The 21,595-nt window shown below is 55.0% G+C and overlaps 1 protein-coding gene across 6 annotated transcripts; it reads left to right on the top strand.

Annotated features, from left to right (window-relative positions):
• Window positions 1-226: 226 nt before the first annotated feature.
• Window positions 227-20,161, top strand: CSF1 (colony stimulating factor 1). 6 transcript variants are annotated; one of them, XR_014255901.1, is made up of 10 exons: window positions 229-488; window positions 3,617-3,739; window positions 4,994-5,056; window positions 6,646-6,816; window positions 10,994-11,141; window positions 12,349-13,370; window positions 13,889-13,941; window positions 14,287-14,345; window positions 17,463-17,525; window positions 18,009-18,146. XR_014255901.1 is itself a non-coding variant. In XM_082434428.1 (9 exons), exons 1-8 carry the CDS (start codon window positions 450-452, stop codon window positions 14,330-14,332), a joined length of 774 nt encoding a protein of 257 aa, XP_082290554.1. In that variant the 5' UTR covers window positions 229-449; the 3' UTR covers window positions 14,333-14,345; window positions 18,009-18,149. The 6 variants fall into 6 exon arrangements, 5 of the variants coding, with proteins under 5 accessions (XP_082290553.1, XP_082290550.1, XP_082290554.1 ...); XM_082434428.1 differs by lacking the exon at window positions 17,463-17,525 and having other exon boundaries at window positions 13,240-13,370; window positions 18,009-18,149; XM_082434426.1 differs by lacking the exons at window positions 17,463-17,525; window positions 18,009-18,146 and adding an exon at window positions 15,187-17,448.
• The last annotated feature ends 1,434 nt before the right edge of the window (window positions 20,162-21,595 follow it).

The following is a 21,595-nucleotide window of genomic DNA, read 5'->3' as shown; positions in this document are numbered from 1 at the left end:
TTTCTTGAAGGCTTTGGCGTTGGGCACAGCAAACAAGGCGACTGGAAGACGAGCGGAGAAGACCAGCCCGCGGGGTGGGGGCGGGGAGGCGGTTCAGTGGGCCTCTGGAGTTTGTGTGTCTGTGTCAGTGCGCGCGCGCGCGCGCGTGTGTGTGTGTGTGTGTGTGTGTGTGTGTGTGTGTGTGTCTGGCGCCTGTCCAAGGTGATTTCCCATAAACCACATGCCTCACAAGTCCGCTTAAAAGGCTGTGCCGAGGAGCTGGCCAGTGGAGCCCGGCTCGGGGAAAGTGAAAGTTGTCCTGGGTGCTCTCTGCGCCGCCGCGGGTCCCTCCGCACTCCTGGGACAGCAGCGCGGCCCTCGGCTGGGGCGTGGACTCTGCAGCGGCCAGCGAGCGAGAGAACGAGAGAGCGAGGGCGGCCGAGGCGCCCGGCCGGGACCCAGCTGCCCGTATGACCGCGCGGGGCGCCGCCGGGCGCTGCCCTCCCACGGTAAGCGACGGCCGTGGCGCGGGGCCCTGGCCGGGCTGGGGTGGGAGCTCGGCGGCGCGGCGCGGCCCCTGGGAGCCCGCTGCCCGGGCGCGCCGACTGCCGAGGCTCTTCCGCCCCGGCAGCGGGCTCCGGTTTCCATCCCATCTTTGCGCACGGACTGCGCGAGGCCCCTCGCGCTCTGGCTGGGACCCGAGGCGGCCCTGCAGCTACAATTGGGGCTGCGGCACTCCCTCGGGAAAGGGAAGACTGCTCACCCCATTGCATGGAGAGGCACACTGAGCCATCCGCTGGCAAGAGAAAGGGGCTCGCAGCCACGAGGCAGAGGCTGCGTCCCTGACTCTCTCCCTTCTGATCAGCCACTGCCAAGGGACAGGCGGAGTGGCTGTGCGCTGAGGGTGGTGCCTTCCCAGTGGGCCATACACATGCTTCTAGGTCCTGCTGGGGAGTGGGCGCTTCTGGATGGGGAAAGTTCAGGGGCCATCCAGCTTATAGAATGCCAAGGCAGAAGGAAGGTGCAGGGCAAGCCACTACTTGTTCCGGTTCACAGACAGAAGCCGTTGGGCACTTGGGTGGCTGGATCAAGTATGTTTTGTGGGGGGCGGCGTCCCAGAGTTGCATGGGGCCAGCTCTGAATCTTCCTGCCAAACCTGGTTTAGTCCGTTGGGGAGATCCTGGGCTTGGTGGTGGTAGAGGAGGTGGAAGGAAGGTTTGGGGTTGCAGAACTGTGGACAGGGGCAACGGGCTGCTCAGGACTGCATGGGGACTGTCCTGCCCCAACCGTGGGACAGCTCCTAGATGGCACAGGGTGGCACCGTTAATGAACAGTAAGTGGTCTTCCAATGGGTTTGCTTCTGAGGAATCCTAGAGGAGAAACTCAGGGGGGAGAGAAGCAGAAAAATATTCGGAGGATGAGGGAGGGGGTTGCAGGTAGGGTAAGAGGGAAGAGCCCTTCCACGGGGGAGGAAGAGCCCAACTGAGAGAGAAGAGATGGGGTTAGGAGGGGAAATCAGGAAGGGTGAGGTGATAGGCAACAAGACAAACAGGGGCTGGAAGTGAGACCACGAGGAAAGAGGAGGAAAGGAAAGGTGGAAAGAAAGAGGCTGGTTTTAGACAGGGGCAGCCCAAGGGTCCACTCATGCTAAGATTTCTCCAGGGACCTTGTTGATGGGGAAGATAGAACAAGATAGGAGGCAGGTGAGGATGGATAGCTGGGCTGAGATGTCCCAGCATCTCTCTGAGACTGAAGCAAAGATTCCTTGTGGTTGCCCCAGAGGCCAAGGCTGGTGGGTGGGAGGAAGAAAGAAGGGGGGAGAAGAGCTGGCCCAGCCAGATGCAAGCTAGAGTGTTAACCCTTTGGTGCCTGTCCAGATCCTCCTCTGAGGCCAAATCAGGGCCCCAGGTGCAGGGTGGCCCCCTTTGGCTACCTGCAAAGCCAGCCTCCCACATGGTGCCTGAAATAACTCCAAAAGCCAGGCAGCCCTTGGGGTTAAGCATTGCCCTCTCCTTGCTGTCCTCAAACATCAGTATCTTGAAATGCGTGCGGCAAGGCTGTCTTCCTGAGCATCCCCTTCCCCATAGGCCCTTTCCTCCATACCACTGACACCTGGGGCTCAGAGCCTCAGGGGCAGCCAGCCTGGGGCAGAGACGTACCTTCTGCATGGCCCAGTTTTCTCGCATGGGTCCTGAATTGCAGGTTCCTGAGGGCCTGGGCAGCTATTCCCACCCAGAGCTACCTTCTCAACCATGCAACAGAGCCCAATGTTTCCTCCATGACTGTTCTCCCTCTTCCACAGTCTCCCTCCCCCAGGTCAGACCAGGACCCTCACCAGATCCCTGTGCTGAATGGCACTGGGCCATCTTGTGCCTCTTTCCTCCAGGCCTCTCCCTCCCTCTCTCTGCCATCAACTTCTCCCCATCTTTCAAGGCCTCACTGTGGCCCCTCCTCCCTGCAACCTCCCTGGAGCCCAGCCAGGGCCTCTCCTCCCTAGTAAGAGCTGACAAACATTTGGGCTTTTAGTTATATGTAAATCAGCATGTTGTTGTGGGCTGTTTCATAGCCTCCAATGTGCTATTTGTTTGCAGTATTTGTCTCGTCATCTGAATTACTGAGGCAGAGCCCAGAGCCCAGAACCCAGGAAGGTGCCAGCCCGCACCCCATCCTGACAGCATTTCCCTGAATCTGCCAGGAGGCAATCCAGCTTTGGAAAGAAAGCCCAAGGGTCTTTCTCTGCCTCTGGCTGGAGAAGGGGAGACCTAGAGCCAGGGAGAGGGCTAAGGGGACCTTGGCAAGGAGGAGGGAAGGGGAACAACGGTGTCAGGAGCCTGTCCCATCACTCTGGGGGTAAGCAGCTACCGGGCCAGGTGGGTGCTGAAAGAGGGGAGAGATCTCAGAAAACATTCTTGAAATGCTAAGAGCTGACTGGCTGGATGCAGAGGCTGATGGGGCTCCGATAGGCAGGTGCCAGCCAGGGATGGTCTAGAGCTGGCACTGCTGCCTCTGATTAATCGGTTGGGCTCTTTTTGACACACATACCCAGGGCTCCAAAGGTCTGTGGTGCGGGATAGGTTCCCAGTGAAACTGAGTTTGGGCCCCTGGTTTTTCCAGTAGCAGAGCCAGACCTGTGTGGAATCAGGTAGGAGGAAGGGCTGGGCCAAGGCAAATACCTCTGGCTCCAAGTCTGGAAGCCAGCCAGTGCAAGAACATGAACTTGAGAGGAGTGGGCAGCTCACAAGATGCCTGGCTCAGTGTGTGATATTGCAGAGACAGAATAATGGGTAGGTGCAAGTCCTGCATTCAAGGAGTTTCCTGTGTAATTGGCATTTAGACTGGTAGGCATACCTCCCATATCCTCATTAGAAGTTCAGTGTGTAGTAAGGCTTGGCCTGGGTTAATCTGGGAAGGCTTCTTGGAGGAGACGACATTTGGATTGTTAGCGAGGGAGAGCAAGGTTGTGCGTGGCTGCTAGGAAATCCTGAGGAAGGTGGGTTTGGGGAATGCTGCATTCTGGGATGAGGGGCAGGTCTGTAGCATTGTGGGTCTGAGGTCCTTGCTTTTCCATCCTCAGCAGGGCGTGGGGGTTCCTGGGGAGTGTGAGAGCTGGGGAGAAATTATGCCCTCTCTGTCGCAGACATGGCTGGGCCCCCTGCTGCTGCTGGCCTGTCTCCTCGTGAGCAGGAGTACTACCGAGGAGGTGTCGGAGAACTGTAGCCACATGATTGGGAACGGACACCTGCAGTTCCTGCAGCAGCTGGTGAGTGTGTGGCCCTGCCTACCTTACCTTCTCCCCACTGGGGAAACGGAGGCAGGAGTCAGGGAGCAGGGCCAAAGAGAGTGGTTGTAGGCAGAGAAATACGGCCATGCAGGATGTGGCTCGTGGCTCCCACTAGCTCCACGGATGTTCTTCTCACTGACCTTCTAAAGGTCAATGCCTCTGAGCCCCACCCCCAATCCTGAAGCCCTCTCCCACTCCCCTGCCGGCGGTGGACAGGGTGGGCTTCTAGCTGGTTGCCTAGGTTAATGATTGCCTGGAATGTCAATCGTGGACTCTGAAAAAGATTGTAAAGCCTGCTCTCCCTCGGTGGGATGCTTCCTCTGAGGAGCCAGCCCAGTCTGCCTGCTGTGTCCAGATGTTGCCTCTAGCTCCTGGACTCCCAGATGTGCCGCCAGCCTGGCACCAGGGCCTCAGCCAGATTTGGAAGGGAGGCTCCCGCCTAACTCCCAGCCCTCCCCGCCTCACTTCCCTGGCTCTTGCCCGAGCCCTGGGGCTGGGATGGCCTGATCACCCGGGCCATGAAGGAGCCCGTGCCTCACTCTAATCGTGCCAGCAGAGTCGTCAACAATTTCAAACGTGGTTCAGCCAGGCAGAATCAGGTTGCTGTCATGGCTGCTGTCCTGCTCAGAAGAGAATTTACCATCCCTCTAGCCAGCCAGGCAGGGGGGAGCACCACAGGCTAAGGCCAGCTCCAGGGCCCTGAGCTTGGAGCCCATAGGCTGGGCCTCCTGCCTCTGTTACCTCCTGTATGTAGCTGCTGCAGCAATCCAAGGTAGACCAAGAGCCACCACATTCTCTGAGGCTTAGAATCACAGAACCACTGCTCTGAGGGCCAGTGAGGGCTTTAAGGGCATCTAGCCCCAGTCCCTACAGATCCTGAATCCCCAGAGCTTGTCTAGCCTCTGCTTGAATTCCTTCCAGGACAGGGAGCTCACTACCTTCCGCAGGAGATTATGTCCTATATTAGATAGTTCTTCCTTATAACAAGCTGGCATCTGTGAGATTTCAGAGTGGGAGGTACAAGACAGAGACTTCTCGTTCTTCTATAACCCTCCCCTGGGCATGTGGAAGGCACAGGTCTTCCCCTAGCCTTGGCTCTGTCTTTCCAGGTGTGGTTGGGGGGAGATGGATGAGGATCAAACCCTGATCCATCCAGGAACTCTAGTCCCCATTCTTAGGCAAGCTCAGTCGAGTGCAGACACCCTGCCACCACTGGCCTGCTCTCTTTTACAGATTGACAGTCAGATGGAGACCTCGTGCCAAATTGCCTTCGAGTTTGTAGACCAGGAGCAGTTGGTGAGTTATGGCTGTTTACAAGGCCCATGTGCCAGCATGTATGAAGTTCCCAGGGTGGGTGTATGTGGGAGCATGAAGGCAGGAGAAGTCCTAGAGCTGGGCAGGGTATGGTGTAAGGACCCCTGGTACTCAAGTCTGGGGTGCCAGGGTCCAGGGCTGAGCTGGGCAGGGCCCGGGGCTCAAGTCCCCTGCTGCTCCCTTCTGCTGGCCTGGCACATGTCAAGGTCTTACTCTGTGCCAGGCACTTTTGATCCTGACTGTGTGGTTCACTCTTCTTGTTCATGAGAGGTTAAGGGAGAGAACATAGGTAGTAAGTGATTTGAACGCGGGCAGGCTGGCTCTAAGGCCTAAGGCAAACCAGTACTTCTTCTGGGTCAAATGTTTTGCTTAAGGATGTCACCTCCATCCAGCAGACAGACCAGCAACCAGGAAATCAGTCCAGCCCTTTCCCTCTTCCTCCTATCCCACACCCAACTGAGTGCTGCTGGTTCTCCCTCCCAGCATCTTCGGCTTCTGGGGCCTCACCCCATCAGTTGCTTGGACAATTTCAAAAGCCTCCTAAATGGCCTTCCTGCTTCCAGTGCACCCCTCACCCCACCACTAGTGGGGGAGCTCTCTGAACCACAGCCTGTTATCCTCACCGCCTCCCCCAAACCTGGAGACCCCTCACTCCAGGAGAAAGCCTAGGTTGTTTAGCCTGGGGTTTACAAGCGCCAGTCTCTATCACACGGCCCAACCCACTATCCCCATTCCCTGTTTCTTCCTGCCTCCAAGCCTTTGCACAAGCTCTTTCTGATGCCTGTAATGCCTTTCCAGCTGCCCCCACCCCAGCCTTTATTCCACGTCTGCTCTTCTTTGTGCCTCCTAGAAAATCGCCATCATGCCCAGAATTTGCTCCCATCTCTGAGCTTCTGCACACCTGACCCATACACATTTCTATTAGCACTGGAGACCACCTCATGGTCCAAGGAGTAACCTCAGTGTTCCACTCACTCACTCACTCACTCACTCACTCACTCACTCACTCACACCTTACCAAGCATTTACTACTAGGAACCATTGCACCAGGTGCTAGGAATACAGAGCTAAAAGCAGAGTCTTCATTGAGGCACCCACCATCTCTTTAGGGAGACAAAACACTGAGGTCATTCTTTGGACCCCGAGGTAGTCTCCCGTATCCCTATGGCCTGGAGGATTAGAAGGAGCCATATGGTAAAGGGCTTTGTGTGAAAGCAAGCCAAAAGAGGGTCAGAGACAGAAAAATAGAAGTTCCCCAGAACCCACCCTACCTATGCACCTTCATCCTGATTAAAGCCTCATCGTTCAGAAATCTGAGGATCTCTCTGGTCAGAATCCACATTTCCTTCCCTCTACCACAATCCCCAGCAGCGCCAGATCCCAACAAGGGAGAATGAAAGCCAGCTGAGGGCAGCATTCTCCTTCTTACTGGAGGGGGTGGCCCCTCTCCTCAGGAGTAAGGGTAGGGCAGGCTGCAGCCCTCCAACTGCCTGGGATGAGGGCATCCAGCACAGAGCTTGGGCTCCCAAGTGGCATCAGCCAGGTCGTCAACTCCAGGTTCTACTTTTCAGAACGACCCCGTGTGCTACCTTAAGAAGGCATTTCTCCTGGTGCAAGACATAATGGAGGACACCATGCGCTTCAAAGACAACACCCCCAATGCCAATGTCATTGTCCAGCTCCAGGAACTCTCTCTGAGGCTGAGGAGCTGCTTCACCAGGGACTATGAAGAACAGGACAAGGTAGGAGGGCCCTGGAGCCAGGAGCACTGAGTGAGGGCGGGCAGAGGGCAGCTGCGGTGGTACCATCCCTACCCACAGGCACAGAGGCACTCACTGGCCTCACCCATGTCACTGCTCACTTGCTCTCTCACTCACGTATTCATCCCATAAACCTTTGCCGAGGACTGACTGTGCAGGAGGCACAGTGCTAAGCCTTGACGATGTCTTCATGAGCAAGAACTACATGGTTCCCACCCTCTTGGAGCTTATAGTTAAGTGAGGTTGGCAGCCATTAAACAAACAATGACACAGGTAAATAGAATTTTAACCCATGAGGACTATTCGTTCATTCAACAAATAGTTAATGAGTGCTTATTGCATACCAGGTATTGTTCTAGACTCTGGGATACAGCTGTGATCAAACAAAATTCCCCACATTCATGGAGGTTACATGTAGGGGTGGTGAGACAGTTAACGAAATACGTAAGTAAAGTATAAGTAAAGTGTCAATAACTGCATTGCAGAAAGAAAACCAGAGAGGGAAGACCTGAAGTAGGTGCGGGAGTGAGCCAGGAAGGAGAAGTACGTGGGGCTCCGGGAGAGAGAAACAGGACTTGGATTTAAAAGGCAGTGGGAAAGAAGAGACAGGGAAGCCTTCTGAGTAAGAAAATATTCACTTGAGGTCCAAAGATGAGTAAGAGTTAGGAAGAAATAAGGCCGGTTAGAGCATTCCAGAACAGAGAACGCTGGGCACAAAGCCCTAGGTGAGCAGGAAAGTGCACATTCAGGGCCCCCAGGTGTGGTCAGCACGGCCAAGGCAGGGGAGTGAAGGGGAGAGAGCCAGGGAGGTGGGAGCCAGATCATCTGGGGCCTTAATGATGGGGGATTTTGTCTAAAGAGCAAGGGACCTGGTCTAACTTGCGCTGGGAGACCATTCTGGCTGCTGTGCGCACAATGGTATGTAGGGAGCAGGGATGGAGGGTGGGTGGCCAGCAGGAGGTGCAAGTCCAGGCGGCTTGGACTAGGGTTGTGCAGTGAAGGTGAGGCAAGGGGACGCATTCCTGAGTTTAGAGAAAGAACCCAAGGACTTGGTAATGCAGCGGCCGTGAGTTGTTTAGGGAAGGGAAGAGTCGTGATGGTTTTGTCTCCAGCACGTGGAGTTGCCGTGACGCTGAAATGGGGCAGAGCAGGTTTGGGGGAAGGGCACGAGTTCATGTTGGGGTACATTACACTTGAGATGTTCGTGAAATGGCCGAGTGGAGATGTTGAGCAGGCCGCTGGACGTATGGGTCTTGAGTTTGTCTGGTGATAGACAGACGTAAGCGGTGTTGGTCTGTAGGTCATCGGTGAAGCCAGGGGACTGTATAACACTGCCCGCTGTGAGAAGAGAAACAGGCCCAGGAAACCCAGCATTTATTTAGAAGTCAGGCACAGGAGGGGGCCTGGCAAGGAGGCTGAGGAGCAGTCTAAGGGGTGGGAGGAAACCCAGGAGAGTGTGGGATCCCTGAGCCCATGAAAAAGAGCATGTCAAGATGGGAAGAGTAGTCAACTTTATCGAACGGGGTTTGAGAAGCCAAGCAAGAGAAGGGCTGAAAAGTGTCCAATGGATTTGACAACGTGGAGGTCGCTGTTGGAGGCAGGTGCCAGATCAGTGAACAGAAAGTGAGGAATTAGAGGCAACACTGTGGAAGAACCTGGCTCCAAAGAACTGCAGAAAAAGAGAGGTAGCTGGAGTGAGTGCGGGATGGAGGGAGGGAAGACTTTTAAATAAGAGAGGTATTAGATCTGTGGTTTTCCAATGTTGAGGTTCATAAGAATCACCTGGGAGCTTGTTTAAAATGCAGATTCCCAGAACTTCCCTGGTGGTCCAGTGGTTAAGACTCTGCACTTCCACTGCAGGGGGTGCGGGTTTGATCCCTGGTTGGGGAACTAAGATTGCGCGTACTGCGTGGCCAAAAAATAAAAAAAAATAAAAAGGAATTCTTCATTTTAAAAAATGCAGATTCCAAAAAAAAAAACCTTCCTTTTAAATAAAAACTCAAAAAACATTTTTTAATAAAAAAATTTTTTTAATGCAGATTCCCAGTATGCACCCCTAGAAAGTCTGATTCACTGGGTCTGTGGGTGGGCCTCGGAATCTGCATTTTAGCAAGCCACCCACCCTGCACACTGCATGGGATGCTGGGGGCAGGGGGGCAGACTCCAGGAGCGGGGAGCCAGTGAAGCTGGAGGAGCTGGTCTCCTGAGGAGCCGGCAGGGGAGGGATTCAGAGCTCGGGAGGCAAGAAGGCACAGACTCTGTTGAGACAGGTAGACATCGGGACCTTCTGTCCTTGTTTTCTCTGTGAAGTATGAGGTGAGGTATGAAGGACACGGAGATTTTATAAGAAAGATGAGAAGAAGCCAGGTTACCTGTTCCTTACACTTGCCCTGGGCGGGAGGCAGGCAGGGATTGTTGTTTTGACTTTACAAATGAGGAGATGAGCCCAAGCTGGAAAGTTCATTTGGCCAGTGTTTCTGAGCTGGTGAGTAATGTAGCCAAGTCCGGGTCTTCCCATTCCCGCATTCATTCTCTCCTTTATCTGGTAAACACCTACTAAGGGCCTACTATGCACAGCCCCTGGGCATCCAGTGATGCCTTCAAGGACTTCAGCACCTAGTAAAGCCTGTAGTTCTTCCCCATGCAGGTCAGTTTAAGGAAGGACTTGGGAGTCATTGGCAGGTGGGCCATAGATGTAATGAAGCCCTGGACACAGTGTCTGGGGTGAGAGTAGGGGTGGGCCCAGGACTGAGCCCTGAGGAGTGTCAGCCTGTGGAAGTCAGGTGGAGGGGGCCAGCCTGGTAAGGAGACTGAGACGGAGCAGCTCAAGGGGTGGGAGGAAAACCAGGAGTGTGTGAAGCTTCTCAGAGCTCCAGTGGGTGTGGGGAGCCTGGGTCCCACGAGAAGAAGAGAAAAGAACAGCTCAACAGGCATAGCTGGGGCAGCCTTGGCTCTCCTTCCAAGATACACCAGTGCCAGAGAAGGACCCACAGCCCCATGGCCTCCTCCAGGCCATTCTCCTCACCACACAGGATGATCTCTCTAAAAGACTGGAGTCTTATGCTCCACTCACCTCCCCAACGTCCCCTCAGTACTCTTTGCTCTGCGGAGAAGGTTAATGGTTCTTTTTTTTTAAAATAAATTTATTTATTTTATTATTTTATTTTATTTATTTATTGTTTCTGGCTGCGTTGGGTCTTTGTTGCTGCGTGCGGGCTTTTCTCTGGTTGCGGCGAGTGGGGGCTACTCTTCGTTGCGGTGCACGGGCTTCTCATTCTGGTGGCTTCTCTTGTTGCAGAGCACGGGATCTAGGTGCGCAGGCTTCAGTAGTTGTGGCACACGGGCTCAGTAGTTGTGGCTTGCAGGCTCTAGAGCGCAGGCTCAGTAGTTGTGGCACACGGGCTTAGTTGCTCCGCGGCATGCGGGATATTCCCGGACCAGGGATCGAACCCGTGTCCCCTGCACTGGCAGGTGGATTCTCAACCACTGCACCACCAGGGAAGCCCAGATTAATGGTTCTTGGCATGGCCAACAAGGCCCTGCAGGACCTGGTCCTTGCTGACCTCTCTCAGCTGCATCTCTTGTCACTTTCCTCCTAGATGGCTGTGCTATAGCCACTCTAGCTTTCTTTTTCATTTTTTAACATTTCAGGCTCTTTCCTGCGTCAGGACCTTTGCACAGTCTATTCTCACCACCTGGACAGCTCTCTCCAACCCCGCCTCCTTTCCTGGTTAACTCTTGCTCATCTTCTGGTCAGTTCCTTGGGGACTCCCCCAGGCCCTCATTTAGTTCCCCTTGTTATACACTCTCAGATCATTCTTCTTAGGACTCACCACACTTGTAACAATATGTTTAATAACGATGCCCTGTTGGACTCAATGTCCAAATCGGCCAGGGACCACCTCTCTCTTGTTCATTGCGTGATTCCCAGGTAGTTACCAGATGCTTGGCACATTAATATGTGTTAAATGGAGCCATGAATAAATGATAAATTTCACCAACTCAGGACATAGGGGTCCTGCAAACCAGGGTAGAGGGGAGGGAGAAAACAAGAGAAAAAGAAGACAGATGTGAGAAAGGCCAAGGGAGTTTGACAAACAAGCTAGAGACGTGGGACCAGTGCTCATCCTCATCAAGGGGGGCTCTGCTCTCCTTCCAGGCCTGTGTCCGAACTTTCTATGAGACGCCTCTCCAGCTGCTGGAGAAGATCAAGAATGTCTTTAATGAAACAAAGAATCTCCTTAAAAAGGACTGGAACATTTTCAGCAAGAACTGCAACAATAGCTTTGCTAAATGCTCCAGCCAAGGTGAGCACAGAAGGGGCCAGCAAGTGTGGGGTTGGGGAAGGGCATGTGGAACAGAGCTGCACTGGGAGGTGACGCATGGGGCTGGAGGGACCCCTGGGAGGCAGCCTGTTTGCTACTCGTGCTCCTGTGTGTGTAGACGTGCTCGTTTTGTGTACATATGTGGCTTCATGTACCTCTGGGTGATCCTAGGCACATGTCTTTTCTGACATGTGTGTGCATGCACACCTACATATGTCTGCATGTTGAGGCATCAAGAAGGATCATGCTGGTGGCTGTGAGATCAGGGAGTGGAAAAGGGGGCCCTCTCAGAGAGCCCTGTAGGCATGGAGGCTTTCCCACCGGCTCTGCAGGCTGGCTGAACGTATGGGGGGTACCGTGGAGAGAGCAGAGGCTCCATCGGGGATTCAGGGCCCTTGCTCCGGGAGCCCTGCTGCGAATCACCAGGATACCCTGGCTCCAGAAGTCCCCAGGATGCCTTGAGTGTCCCCTCAAGGGACAAGGCTGGATTTGAAGTCTGAGCATCGTTCAAACCCTCCCAGTGCTGGCCCAGCTGCACACATGTCTACCCTGCGTTGTCCTCGTCTCTGCGTCCTGTGCCACGTGTGCCCACCTACATTCAACCTTGCTCCCCGAGGCAGGGGCTGAGGCCCTGCGACCTGCCAATGGCCAAGTCCAGTCTCGTTGCTTCAATCCCAAGGCCTCAAGCCTTGGCCACATTCCAGCCCCAGCCTGTTCCCGCCTGTGGCCGTGACTGTTTAGCCCCTTGCTGTGCATGAAACCACCTTGCTGCTTTCCAACCAACAGTGCCTTTGGGGCTTGAGGGTGTCTTGTGCTGGTCCCGGAGGCCACTACTCAACCTTCTGGCTGGCTGTTGTCACCCCTGGCTTGGCGTCTGGCCAGCTGGAACTCCAGGAAGGGCTGTTCTCTGGTCTTGCCTGACCCCAACCCCCAATCTGTGTGTCTAAACCCCACTTTTTGCTCTTTCCTGCAAAGAACCTTCCTGCAGTTTGCACCTTCCCTGTCTAAGGCCTGTGTCGTGAGCATTGGCTCCAGTCCTGTCCTCTCCTCGGCCCCAGGGCTGAGTTAGGGCATGAGGGACCCCCAGACCCACATCCCCCTCTCCATCCCTCTGGGAAAGCTGTGCTGGAGGCTGGTGACTCTATCTCCTCCCCGTCCTTCTCTCTCTCTCTCTCTGTGGTTCTTTCAGATGTGGTGACCAAGCCTGATTGCAACTGCCTGTACCCCAAAGCCACCCCTAGCAGTGACCTGGCCTCTGTCTCCCCTCAGCAGCCCCTCGCCCCCTCCGTGGCCCCTATGGCTGGCTTGACCTGGGCTGACTCTGAGGGGACAGAGGGCAGCTCCCTCTTGCCCAGAGAGCAGGCCCTTCGCACAGTGGACCCAGGCAGTGCCAAGCAGCGACCACCCAGGAGCACCTGCCAGAGCTTTGAGTCACCAGAGACCCTGGGCGTCGAGGGCCACCCCACTGGAGATTCACCTCAGCCCCAGCACTCTGTCGGAGCTCCTGTCACTGGGATGGAGGACATTCTTGACTCTGTGCTGGGCACTAACTTGGCCCTGGAAGAGGCCTCCGGAGAGGCTAGTGAGGGTCTTATACCCCAAGGGGCAGAGCTTGCCTCCCGCACGTTGCGGGGCAGCAGCGTCCAGGCAGAGACTGCCTGGCCCAGCCGTCTCCTCTCAGCATCTTCACCAGTCTCTGCGTCAGGAAAGGGCTGGCAGCCTGCGGATGTAACTAGCACACCACTGCCCATGGTGGGCCCCGTGAGACCCACCGAGGCCTGGAGTCACACACCTGAGAACGCAGACCATTCATCTGCCTCGCCCAGAGACCACCAGGAGCCAGGCTCTGCCGGGGCCCCAGCACTGCGCCCGCACGGCCTCAGCAGTCCCTCTGCCCCCTCTTCTCAGCCAAGGCTTCCCAGAAGCCATTCCTGGGGCAACGTGCTGCCCCTTGGGGAGCTGGAAGGCAAGAGGAGCACCAGGGACCGGAGGAGCACCGCAGAGCTGGAAGGAGGACAAGCAAGTGAGGGGGCGGCCAGGCCCGCAGCCCGTTTTAACTCGGTTCCTTTGACTGACGCAGGCCGTGAGAGGCAACACAAGGAGCCCTCCGACCCCCAGCTGCCCGGCTTTGTCTTCCGCCTGCTGGTGCCCAGCGTCATCCTGGTCCTGCTGGCTGTCGGCGGCCTCCTGTTCTACAGGCGGAGGCGGCGGGTAAGAAGAGCGCGGTGCGGGAGAGAAGGGCTCCGCGTGGGGGCAGGGCGCGGCCTGGCTGGAGGAGCAGGTCGGGGGACGACTTGGGCTCAGACTGGGTTCTTCAGACGCTGAGAGACAGGAGGCTGACTGAGCACAGAGGGTGGGAGGTTGAAATGGAGGGTTTCTTCAAGAACAGGGAAGGCTCAGGCTACAAGATGAACCAGAAGGGACTGGGGCAGAAGAGTAGGAGACACTGTGCTTGGACTAAAGCAGGATGAGAACCCAGATGGGAGGGGAGATGGGGGAGGAAAGTGACGCGTGTGAGGTCAGGGCAGGGCATTCCCTGGGAGCTCTGCACAGCTGGGGTGTGAGGATAGGAGAGGCCTCTGGAAGCCCCCTGGCCCTCTGGCTGATCCAGGGTGGGGAGGCTTGGTAACTCTCTCGTAGAGTCCCTGAGCAGCCCTGCCTGCGGGTGGGGCCGCGGCCTCCCCACGCTCCCTCAGCTCCTCAGTGAGCCTGCTATTTTCTGTCCCCAGAGCCATCGAGAGCCTCAGACAGTGGATTCTCCCATGGAGCAACCAGAGGGCAGGTGAGAGGTTTTTTTTTTTGCGAGGTGGGGGGGCCCTGATAGGCATGGGGGACCTATCTTGGCATCTATTTCCCATGTAGATTTGGAGGAGACGTTCTCCCGCTTGCTCTAAGGAGATGAGGCTCAAAACAGGATTCCGGGGTGGGTGGGGAGAAGTAAGGGGTGTCTCTTCTTTCCTAGCTATCTGGGACTTTTCCTAGTTTCTTCTTAGGGTTAGGCAGTTCTGGGTCTTCTAAATCTGAGAGGGCTGGAGCATGTGCATGCGGGCTTGGGGGCAAACTTAGGGGATCCCCTCACTCCCTGGCCTCTGCTAAAGTCTTATGCCAGCCTGTGCTCTGCCCACAGCCCCCTGACCCAGGATGAGGACAGACAGGTGGAACTGCCAGTGTAGAGGGAATTCTAAGGTAAGACTCTGATCTGGATCTCTCGCCACTCCTTAAAATTAGTTACACCCAAATTTTCCAGTCACCCTAACTTGTTTGTGGTACCACCAACTCCCCTGAGGCACCCACACTTGACTCCCTTCTCTCTCTCTCCTACTCCCTTTTCCATCTATCGCCAGGTCTGGCCAACCCTCTTCTCCCCGGGTCCTCAGGCCTCCTACTGCCCCTTCATTCCCTCCACCCCATTTGAGGCCAGGCACTGTTCATTCTGTGTCGGGCTATGATTTCTGCACTGGGCTCCTACTTTTGCTGCCACCTTCCATCCCAGAGCAACCAAATTGTTCTTATTTAAGGTCTTTAGCCTCTTGGGGAATTTCAGCAACTCTACATCACCAATCACTTCAAACCCAACGTTCTCAGCTTGGCACCCAAGCTCCTCCAGCAGCTGCCCCTCACACGCACCTCTTGCCAGCTTCCTCTCTGTCTGCACCCTGATTTGACCCTTCTTCCCAACCAAGATCATTTCTACTTCCCTGCTTTTAGATGCAAGGAGCCATAGAGGCTTAGTCTTAGAAGGGCTCTCAGAGGTCATTTGGCCTAGTGTCTCTGCATCCCTGGTGGGGAGTCAGCCAGCTTCTGGTCACACACTCTCAGTCGCAGGCAAGCTCCCTGCCCTCTCCCAATAACACTGTAGGGAAGTCCTTCCTCACTAGAGGTATAACTGGCTTCCCTGCCCCTTCCCCATCCTCCCTCATGAGAGCCCTCCAATATTTAAAGTCAGTTACCCATGTCCCCTTTAAGAATTCTCTAAGCTAAGTGTGGCCAAGTCCCTCAAACATTCCTTATATGATATGGTTTTCAGACCCCTCACCATCCTGTTCGCCCTCCTTTGGACACACTCGTTTGTCAATGTCCCTCTGAAAATGTGGTGCCCAGCCCTGGACACAGTGCTCCAGATGTTGTCTGACCAGCTCAGAGTACAGTGGGACTGTTACCTTCCTTGATCTAAACAGTGTTCTTCTATTCGTACAGATTAAGATTGCATTCGTGTTTGTTTGTTTTTTTAACAACCACATCATTCTGTTGTCATATATTGAGCTTGTGGTCTATTAAAATCCCTAGTTCCATTTCCCATAAACCTCTGTCAAGCCGGACTCTTTCCTGTACTTGGAGAATTTACTTTTTTTACCAATGTGCAGGAATTTATATTCATCCTTGTTAAAACCACCTTGTGGGCTCAGGCCTATCATCCGAGCCTACTGAAATTGTTTTAAATCCTAATTCTGTTTTCATAGCCCTCCCAACTGTGTCTGCTGCACATAGATGAGTGTCTTCTGTTGTCCTCGCCCATGTTTTTGATAAACATGTGCCTCTTATCACTCCTCACCCTGGGCTCCCCGATTCCAGGCAGCCCACGGCCCTCCTCCCTTCCTTCCCCTCAGACCACAATCAGGCTGCAGGAATCAGCCCTTCCTGATGGTCTCCATCACCCTCTGGTTGCTCTTTTAGTTCATACTCCTCTGCTCTTTTGTATTTGGTTAATACTATATCGATTTGCACTTACTTGGATGTTGTTTGTTTTTATACATTTTAAAATCTTACTTGATGCATACGTGTACATTCTGTACCCCTAAGAAGTCTGTAAGCCCCTTGAGGGCAGGGACTGTGTCTTCTACTTTTTTTGCATTTCTTTTTCTATCCTGAGTCCTAAACAGAGAGGGCTTCTTCATACTTGCTAAGAACTCAATAAATGCTGACTGACTGGCTTCAGGGCTGACTGGCCGATTGGCCCTGGCCGGCTGTCTCTAACTGTCTAGCCTTCTGGCTGACCAGTTAACCAGCTAACTAATTGACTCTGAATGGCTGACCAGCTGGCTGGGTGACTCTGACCAGTTACTAGCTAGTAACTGCCTAACTGGCTAGTCGATTGGTGAGCTGATTGACCAACTGACTGGCTGGCTGCTTGCCTAAGTTGCTGATTGGCAGGCTGGCTGACTAGCTGGAGTGAACCCATTCAAGTTTCCAGTCACATCCCATGCCAAATGCAAGCCAGCACTTCAGGGCCTTCTCATGTGTAGAGTGACAGGTCTGGGCCACTCCTAGCGAGATAGGGGATCTGCCAAATGCTGAAAACCAGGGGAGCCTATTTAGAAAACAGCAAGAAGTAACACATCTGGAATCCTGGGGTCCACCTTGTTGGTAGGGTGAACTAAGATGGGTCAGATGGGACACTAGCAGGGCTGCGAGAATGACGCATACCCCATCAGGACTGGCAAGCAGAGGAGGGACCAAGGTCCCTAGGGACTTCATGGCTCAAAGCTGCATCACCCTCTGACTGGTCGCCTGCCTCCCCCCCCTTGGTCTTGGCCCTCTGCCTGCCTAATCTCAGGCCCTCCCAAGCTTTCCTCTTCCTCCCCTTAAAATTTCACTTAGCGAGGAACCCAGGGCAGGGGCCACATCCAGACCTCCACTTGGATCCAGCCCTAAAGTGGTCTCCAGGCCAGGTGGCAGGAGCCTCAGGGAGACTCAGGGCCAGCCTCAAGACTTACTGCTGCTCTAGTGAGAGAAATGACAGGGGGAAACACAGAGGCAGAGGTCTGAGAGAGGGACCCTCAGAAAGGAAACGTGGACACCAGACCCTCCACTCCAAGCAACCAAGACATAGGGGCAATGGGCTGGAGGTTGCCCATTTGGTTCTTCTTCCCTCCTGGCCCCAGCAGGGCCTGTGGCCTGGCTGTACCCAGCATGGCTCATGTCCAGTTTATGGTCCTCCCTTCTTCCCCTTCCAGAACATGGGAATGGGCTGGGAGCCAGAAGCTGTGGTCCTATCTTTCCTCCTTACCCATCACGGGTTTTGCTAGTAGGGCCCATGGACAGTCAGGGAGGGAAGCTCCACACTGGGTCCAAAGTCAAACTGTTGGATGGAGTCCAGGGGATTTCTGCTCTGGGAACAAAGCGTTCTGAGGACAAGGATGGGGGAGGGCTTGGAGAGAGCAGGGCCCTGACTCCTACGGATGATGCAGGGAGGCAAGTCCCTTGGTCCATCCGGCAGGAGGCTGGCTTGCTTAGGGGTTAGCATGCCAAATGGCAGGGTGGGAGTTTCCTTGTCCGGAACTGCCTCTACTTCTTCCCCTTCAGATACCTCTGCCCTGCTGTCCTGAATATCATGTGTGATGACCCTCTGTGATGAGTGGTGAGGAGGTGGGAATGAGCAATTCCTCTTCTTTGTTAGAGTTAGCAGGATTCACTCTTGATTTTTTTAGACCAAGGACAGTGAAATGGTCTTTCCTGAGGAGGGGTCTAAGGACATGCAAGTGCCCCCTTCCCTCCCTGTCAGACCCCTCCATTGAGCAATGCCCCCTACCCCAGCCCTGCTGAGACCTCTACCAGGCCCTGTTACCTCCCCCTATGGTCCCTGGTTCCCCAGGAGGAGGTAGGAGGTGAGGCCAGTCTGCCCAGTGGCTTGGGCTGCTGCCAGAGAAAGCTGCCCGGTCCCTTGTGGTGTCTGGGGTGGCTGGGAAGGCGAGGGAAAGGATGGGGGAAGGCGAGGGAAAGGATGGGGGAGTCCTGTCTGCAGCACCACCAACGGCCCACAGGAATGCTCTACCTCGCCCACCCATGTCCTCAGCGACCCCTCCCTTCACTCCCACCCAGCTGACCGGCCTTTCTTTCTCTCCCCTACAGCTGGGCGCGCAGGACAGTCTCTCCACGTGAGGAGACGTTATGGGGACATCCACCACCACCCCTCCCCAGCCATTCTCCTGGGAATGTGGCCTGCCCACCATGCGAGCTCCTGGACTCAGGAGAGCAGGACTAGACCAGAGCAGCGAGGCTGGGGCCCTCAGCCCTCGACCCTCAGACTCTGGACTGACTAAGAGAGGGCTGGAGGATGCCCCCCACGCTGCTGATATTTATCGGGGGCCCTGGAGGCTCCCATCCGCTTGAGGAAGGCTGGAAAGCCCGGCTGAGGACCCTCTGCCCCTCAGGGGCTGTGTCCTCCTCCCATTCCCCTCCAAGCCAACACCTGGGCCAGGGACCCAGAGGCCCGTGGGACATGGGAGAGCAGGGTGGGCGCTGAGCAATGGAAGAGCCCTTGTGCCAGAGGACCCGCCTGGTGCCAAGGGATCCCAACACCGACAAGCAGGGACTCGTCTCCAGAGAGAGAAGCATGAGATTCGCAGGGCAGGACAGCGTCACTGGATTTCCCGTAAAGGTGTGTGGCCCAAAAGACGGGAAGAGAAGGCCTCTGGGTCTGCTGGTCTGCACTGACAGCCCAGAGCGGGTCTGCACCCTCCACTTGCCTAACTGCCCTCTGCTGGTGGCCAGGCGGAGAGGGGATGCCAACCCTACCCTCAGGACCTGCCTGGCTTGGCTCGTGATGCCAAGGGCAAGACCAAGCTCTGGCCTCGGCCCCAGCGTCCCCCCAGCCCTGCCAGAGCTTCTCCAGGAGGCCGCGCAGAGGCTCTCCTCATGAAGGAAGCCATTGCACTGTGAATACTGAACCTGCCTGCTGAACAGCCTGCCCCATCCATCCCAGACAGCAAACACCTATCCGTCCTCCCACCCCTCCAGCCTCTCCCCAGCTTCCTGCACTGAGTGCCCGAGCCGGCCTCGCCCGTCGACTGAGGGAGCCCCTGAGCCCCGACCTTCTGCTGACCCGGCTCTGAATCCCTGGGGTGGATCAGGGTGGGAGAACTGCCCGGGCCACCAGCCAGAGCTGGTCTTCAGGCTGCGTTGTTCGCCCAGGTTTCTGCATCTTGCACTTTGACATTCCCGAGAGGGAAGTGACTAGTGGGAGGGAGAAAAGGAGGGCAGGGACAGACACAGAGAGAGGCTGCAGGGTGAGCTCTGACGGAAAATAGGTCTTTGAAGTTAAGGGCATGCCTCTGAGGTGGGGGGAAAGGGTCTGCACCCCTGACCCCCCAGCCTGCCCTCTTGCCCTGTACCAGGCCCCTGCCCCAACCACAGCCTCAAGGCTGCTGCTGGCTGGCACCTGGGGTGAGTGGTTGTCCCTGGTAGGAGCCTGGGAGGCAGTGACACCCTCTAGCTCTCATCCCACCCCTCGCTAGCACCATGTCTCTGACCAGGCAAGCCAGGGTGGGAGAGGGACTTGGAGAATCCAGGCATCTGCTTCCAAGTCTGCCTGAGGGCCTCAGCTTCCTGGGTCAGCCCGTGGCTGTGGCTCTGAGAGTTGGGCAGCAGGTGACAGGGCTGTTGACTACCCTCGGTCCCTTTGTGCTACTGTGTCCCTCCTCTCCTGCCGCCCTGGGCCCTCCACTGAGAGACCCTGCCCTACTTGGCCACTGGACTGGGGCCTAGGAGCTTCCCTTCCTGCCCTTAAAAGTGAGGGTCCGCTGGTCCCTGCCTCCCCTGTCCTGTTGCTGTCAGCTGAGGGAAGGGCAGTGGAGAACTTTCCCCTTGGGGTCCCTTTTCCTAGTCACAGACTCTATATTTGATACTAAAAGATATATATTTAAAAGTGGAAGGGAAAAAAACCCACAGAAAAAGCATTCCTCCCTCACTCCCCACCCCTTAAACGTATGGTATTTTAAAGGTCAAGAAAGCAGATCCAATCCATCACAGAAACTCTTTGTGGGCTCTTGGTGACACAGGAGTGGGAGGGGCCCCAGAGCCCCCTCTGGGTGGCTCCCCAGCTACCTGAACAGGAGCCCTTCTCTTCTCTGAGAAAGCCGAGAGGGAACATTGGCTCACACACTGTGAGATTTTGTTTTTATACTTGGAAGTGGTGAATTATTTTATATGAAGTCATTTAAATATCTATTTAAAAAATAGGAAGCTGCTTATATATTTAATAATAAAAGAAGTGCACAAGCTGCCATGTGTGGGTCATGGGAAAAGTTGCTTTTGGTGCGTGAGTGGCAAAAATGGAGTCGGGGGGGGGTGACCAGTAGCTGCTGGGTGAGACCCAGCTCAGAAAGCATTTTTCAAGGTACGTGGGGAAGGAGGGTTCTCTCCAACTTCCAGTCTTGTTACCAAAACCTCCTGCATTATCGCTGTCCCAAACACATTCATCTGCATATCTGTTTAATAGGAAAACGAACAGAAACCAGCCCAACTTCAGGCCTGCCCACCAGCCCCTGCCCCAGCCCAGCCTAGCCCAGCATGGCTGGTTGGGCTCTGTCCAAGGGCCCAAGGGGCCTGTAAGGATGAGTCTCCTTGACCACTGACCCCTGCTGTCCAAGTCCTAGCAGGCTGTGAGGTGAATGACCACTGTCTCTGGACTGGGAACTAGGCGAGGCTGGCAGAGGGAGAGCCAGCAAGCTCTGTGAGTGGCCTTAAGCCCTGATTTTCCTTCTGGGAGTGGAGAGGAGACCAAGGATGCAGACTTCCAGGGGCAGAGGGGTGTTGGGAAGGTCCAGAGTGATTGAAGGCCCAGCATAGCCCAAACACACACCCTGGGCAAGGCTGGGATAAAAGGGGCCTCCCCACCACTAAGAGTGTGGTGGACAAAGTTTTGCATCAGTGGTTCTCAACCCTGGCTCACCTGAAACTAACTTGGGTTGTTTCCAAAAATACTGGTACCCAAGCCCCACCCTAGATCAACAAAATGAGAATCTCAGGGGTGAGGCTCAGACACCAGGCATCAGAAGTTTTTCAAGACATTTCAAGTAATTCAAATGTGATCCTGGATGAGAAGCATGTAGAGCTATGCTGTCTGATATGGAGGTTATTTGGATTTAAATTAATTAAAATGAAATAAAAGTAAACATTCAGTTTTTCAGTAGTACTAGCCACACTTCAAAGTTCAGTAGCCACGCGTGGCTACCATGTTGGATAACACAGAAACAGAACATTTGCATCATCTCCAAAATCATACTGGACAGCGCTGCACAAAAGTTTGTGTCCCCGGACTTAGGAGACCAAGGTTATAGGGTCAGAATGGGCACCAAGCAAACATGCCTGGAACTAAGTACCCAGGTATCTCAGTTACCCCTCTCTGTGCCCTGAGCCCCCACTACCACCCTGTCTCTCATCATTTCCCTTAAGCTAGCTCTTCCCTTTCTATCAAAAGCTCCTCAGAAAAGATTTTTGAAGAAACTTATTCATGTTTTTTTCCTTCAAGTCACAACTTAAAAGTCGCCTCCTCTGAGAAGCCTTCCCAGCCTGACCCAGGCCCCGGAGGCCCACCCTAGCTCAGTTCCTTCCTCCCCTATTCTCCCACAGACTGAGAGCCTGTTTATTTGTCTGTCCCACCAGGCCACTGGCTATGGCAGGAACTGTGCTGTATCCCTCCTTGCATCCCAGTGCCT

This window comes from Balaenoptera physalus (genome assembly GCF_965194825.1).
Source record: "Balaenoptera physalus genome assembly, chromosome: 1".
Lineage (NCBI taxonomy): Eukaryota > Metazoa > Chordata > Mammalia > Artiodactyla > Balaenopteridae > Balaenoptera > Balaenoptera physalus.
This window is presented reverse-complemented; position numbering and strand designations above follow the sequence as displayed.

What these genes read in the sequence shown, in the direction of transcription:
- CSF1 (XM_082434424.1), top strand. Translation starts at nt 450, where the DNA reads ATGACCGCGCGGGGCGCCGCCGGGCGCTGCCCTCCCACG. An exon ending in CCGGGCGCTGCCCTCCCACG is followed by an intron (nt 489 to 3,616) that starts GTAAGCGACGGC and finishes TCTCTGTCGCAG; the next exon opens with ACATGGCTGGGCCCCCTGCT. An exon ending in ATGGAGCAACCAGAGGGCAG is followed by an intron (nt 13,942 to 18,008) that starts GTGAGAGGTTTT and finishes TCTCCCCTACAG; the next exon opens with CTGGGCGCGCAGGACAGTCT.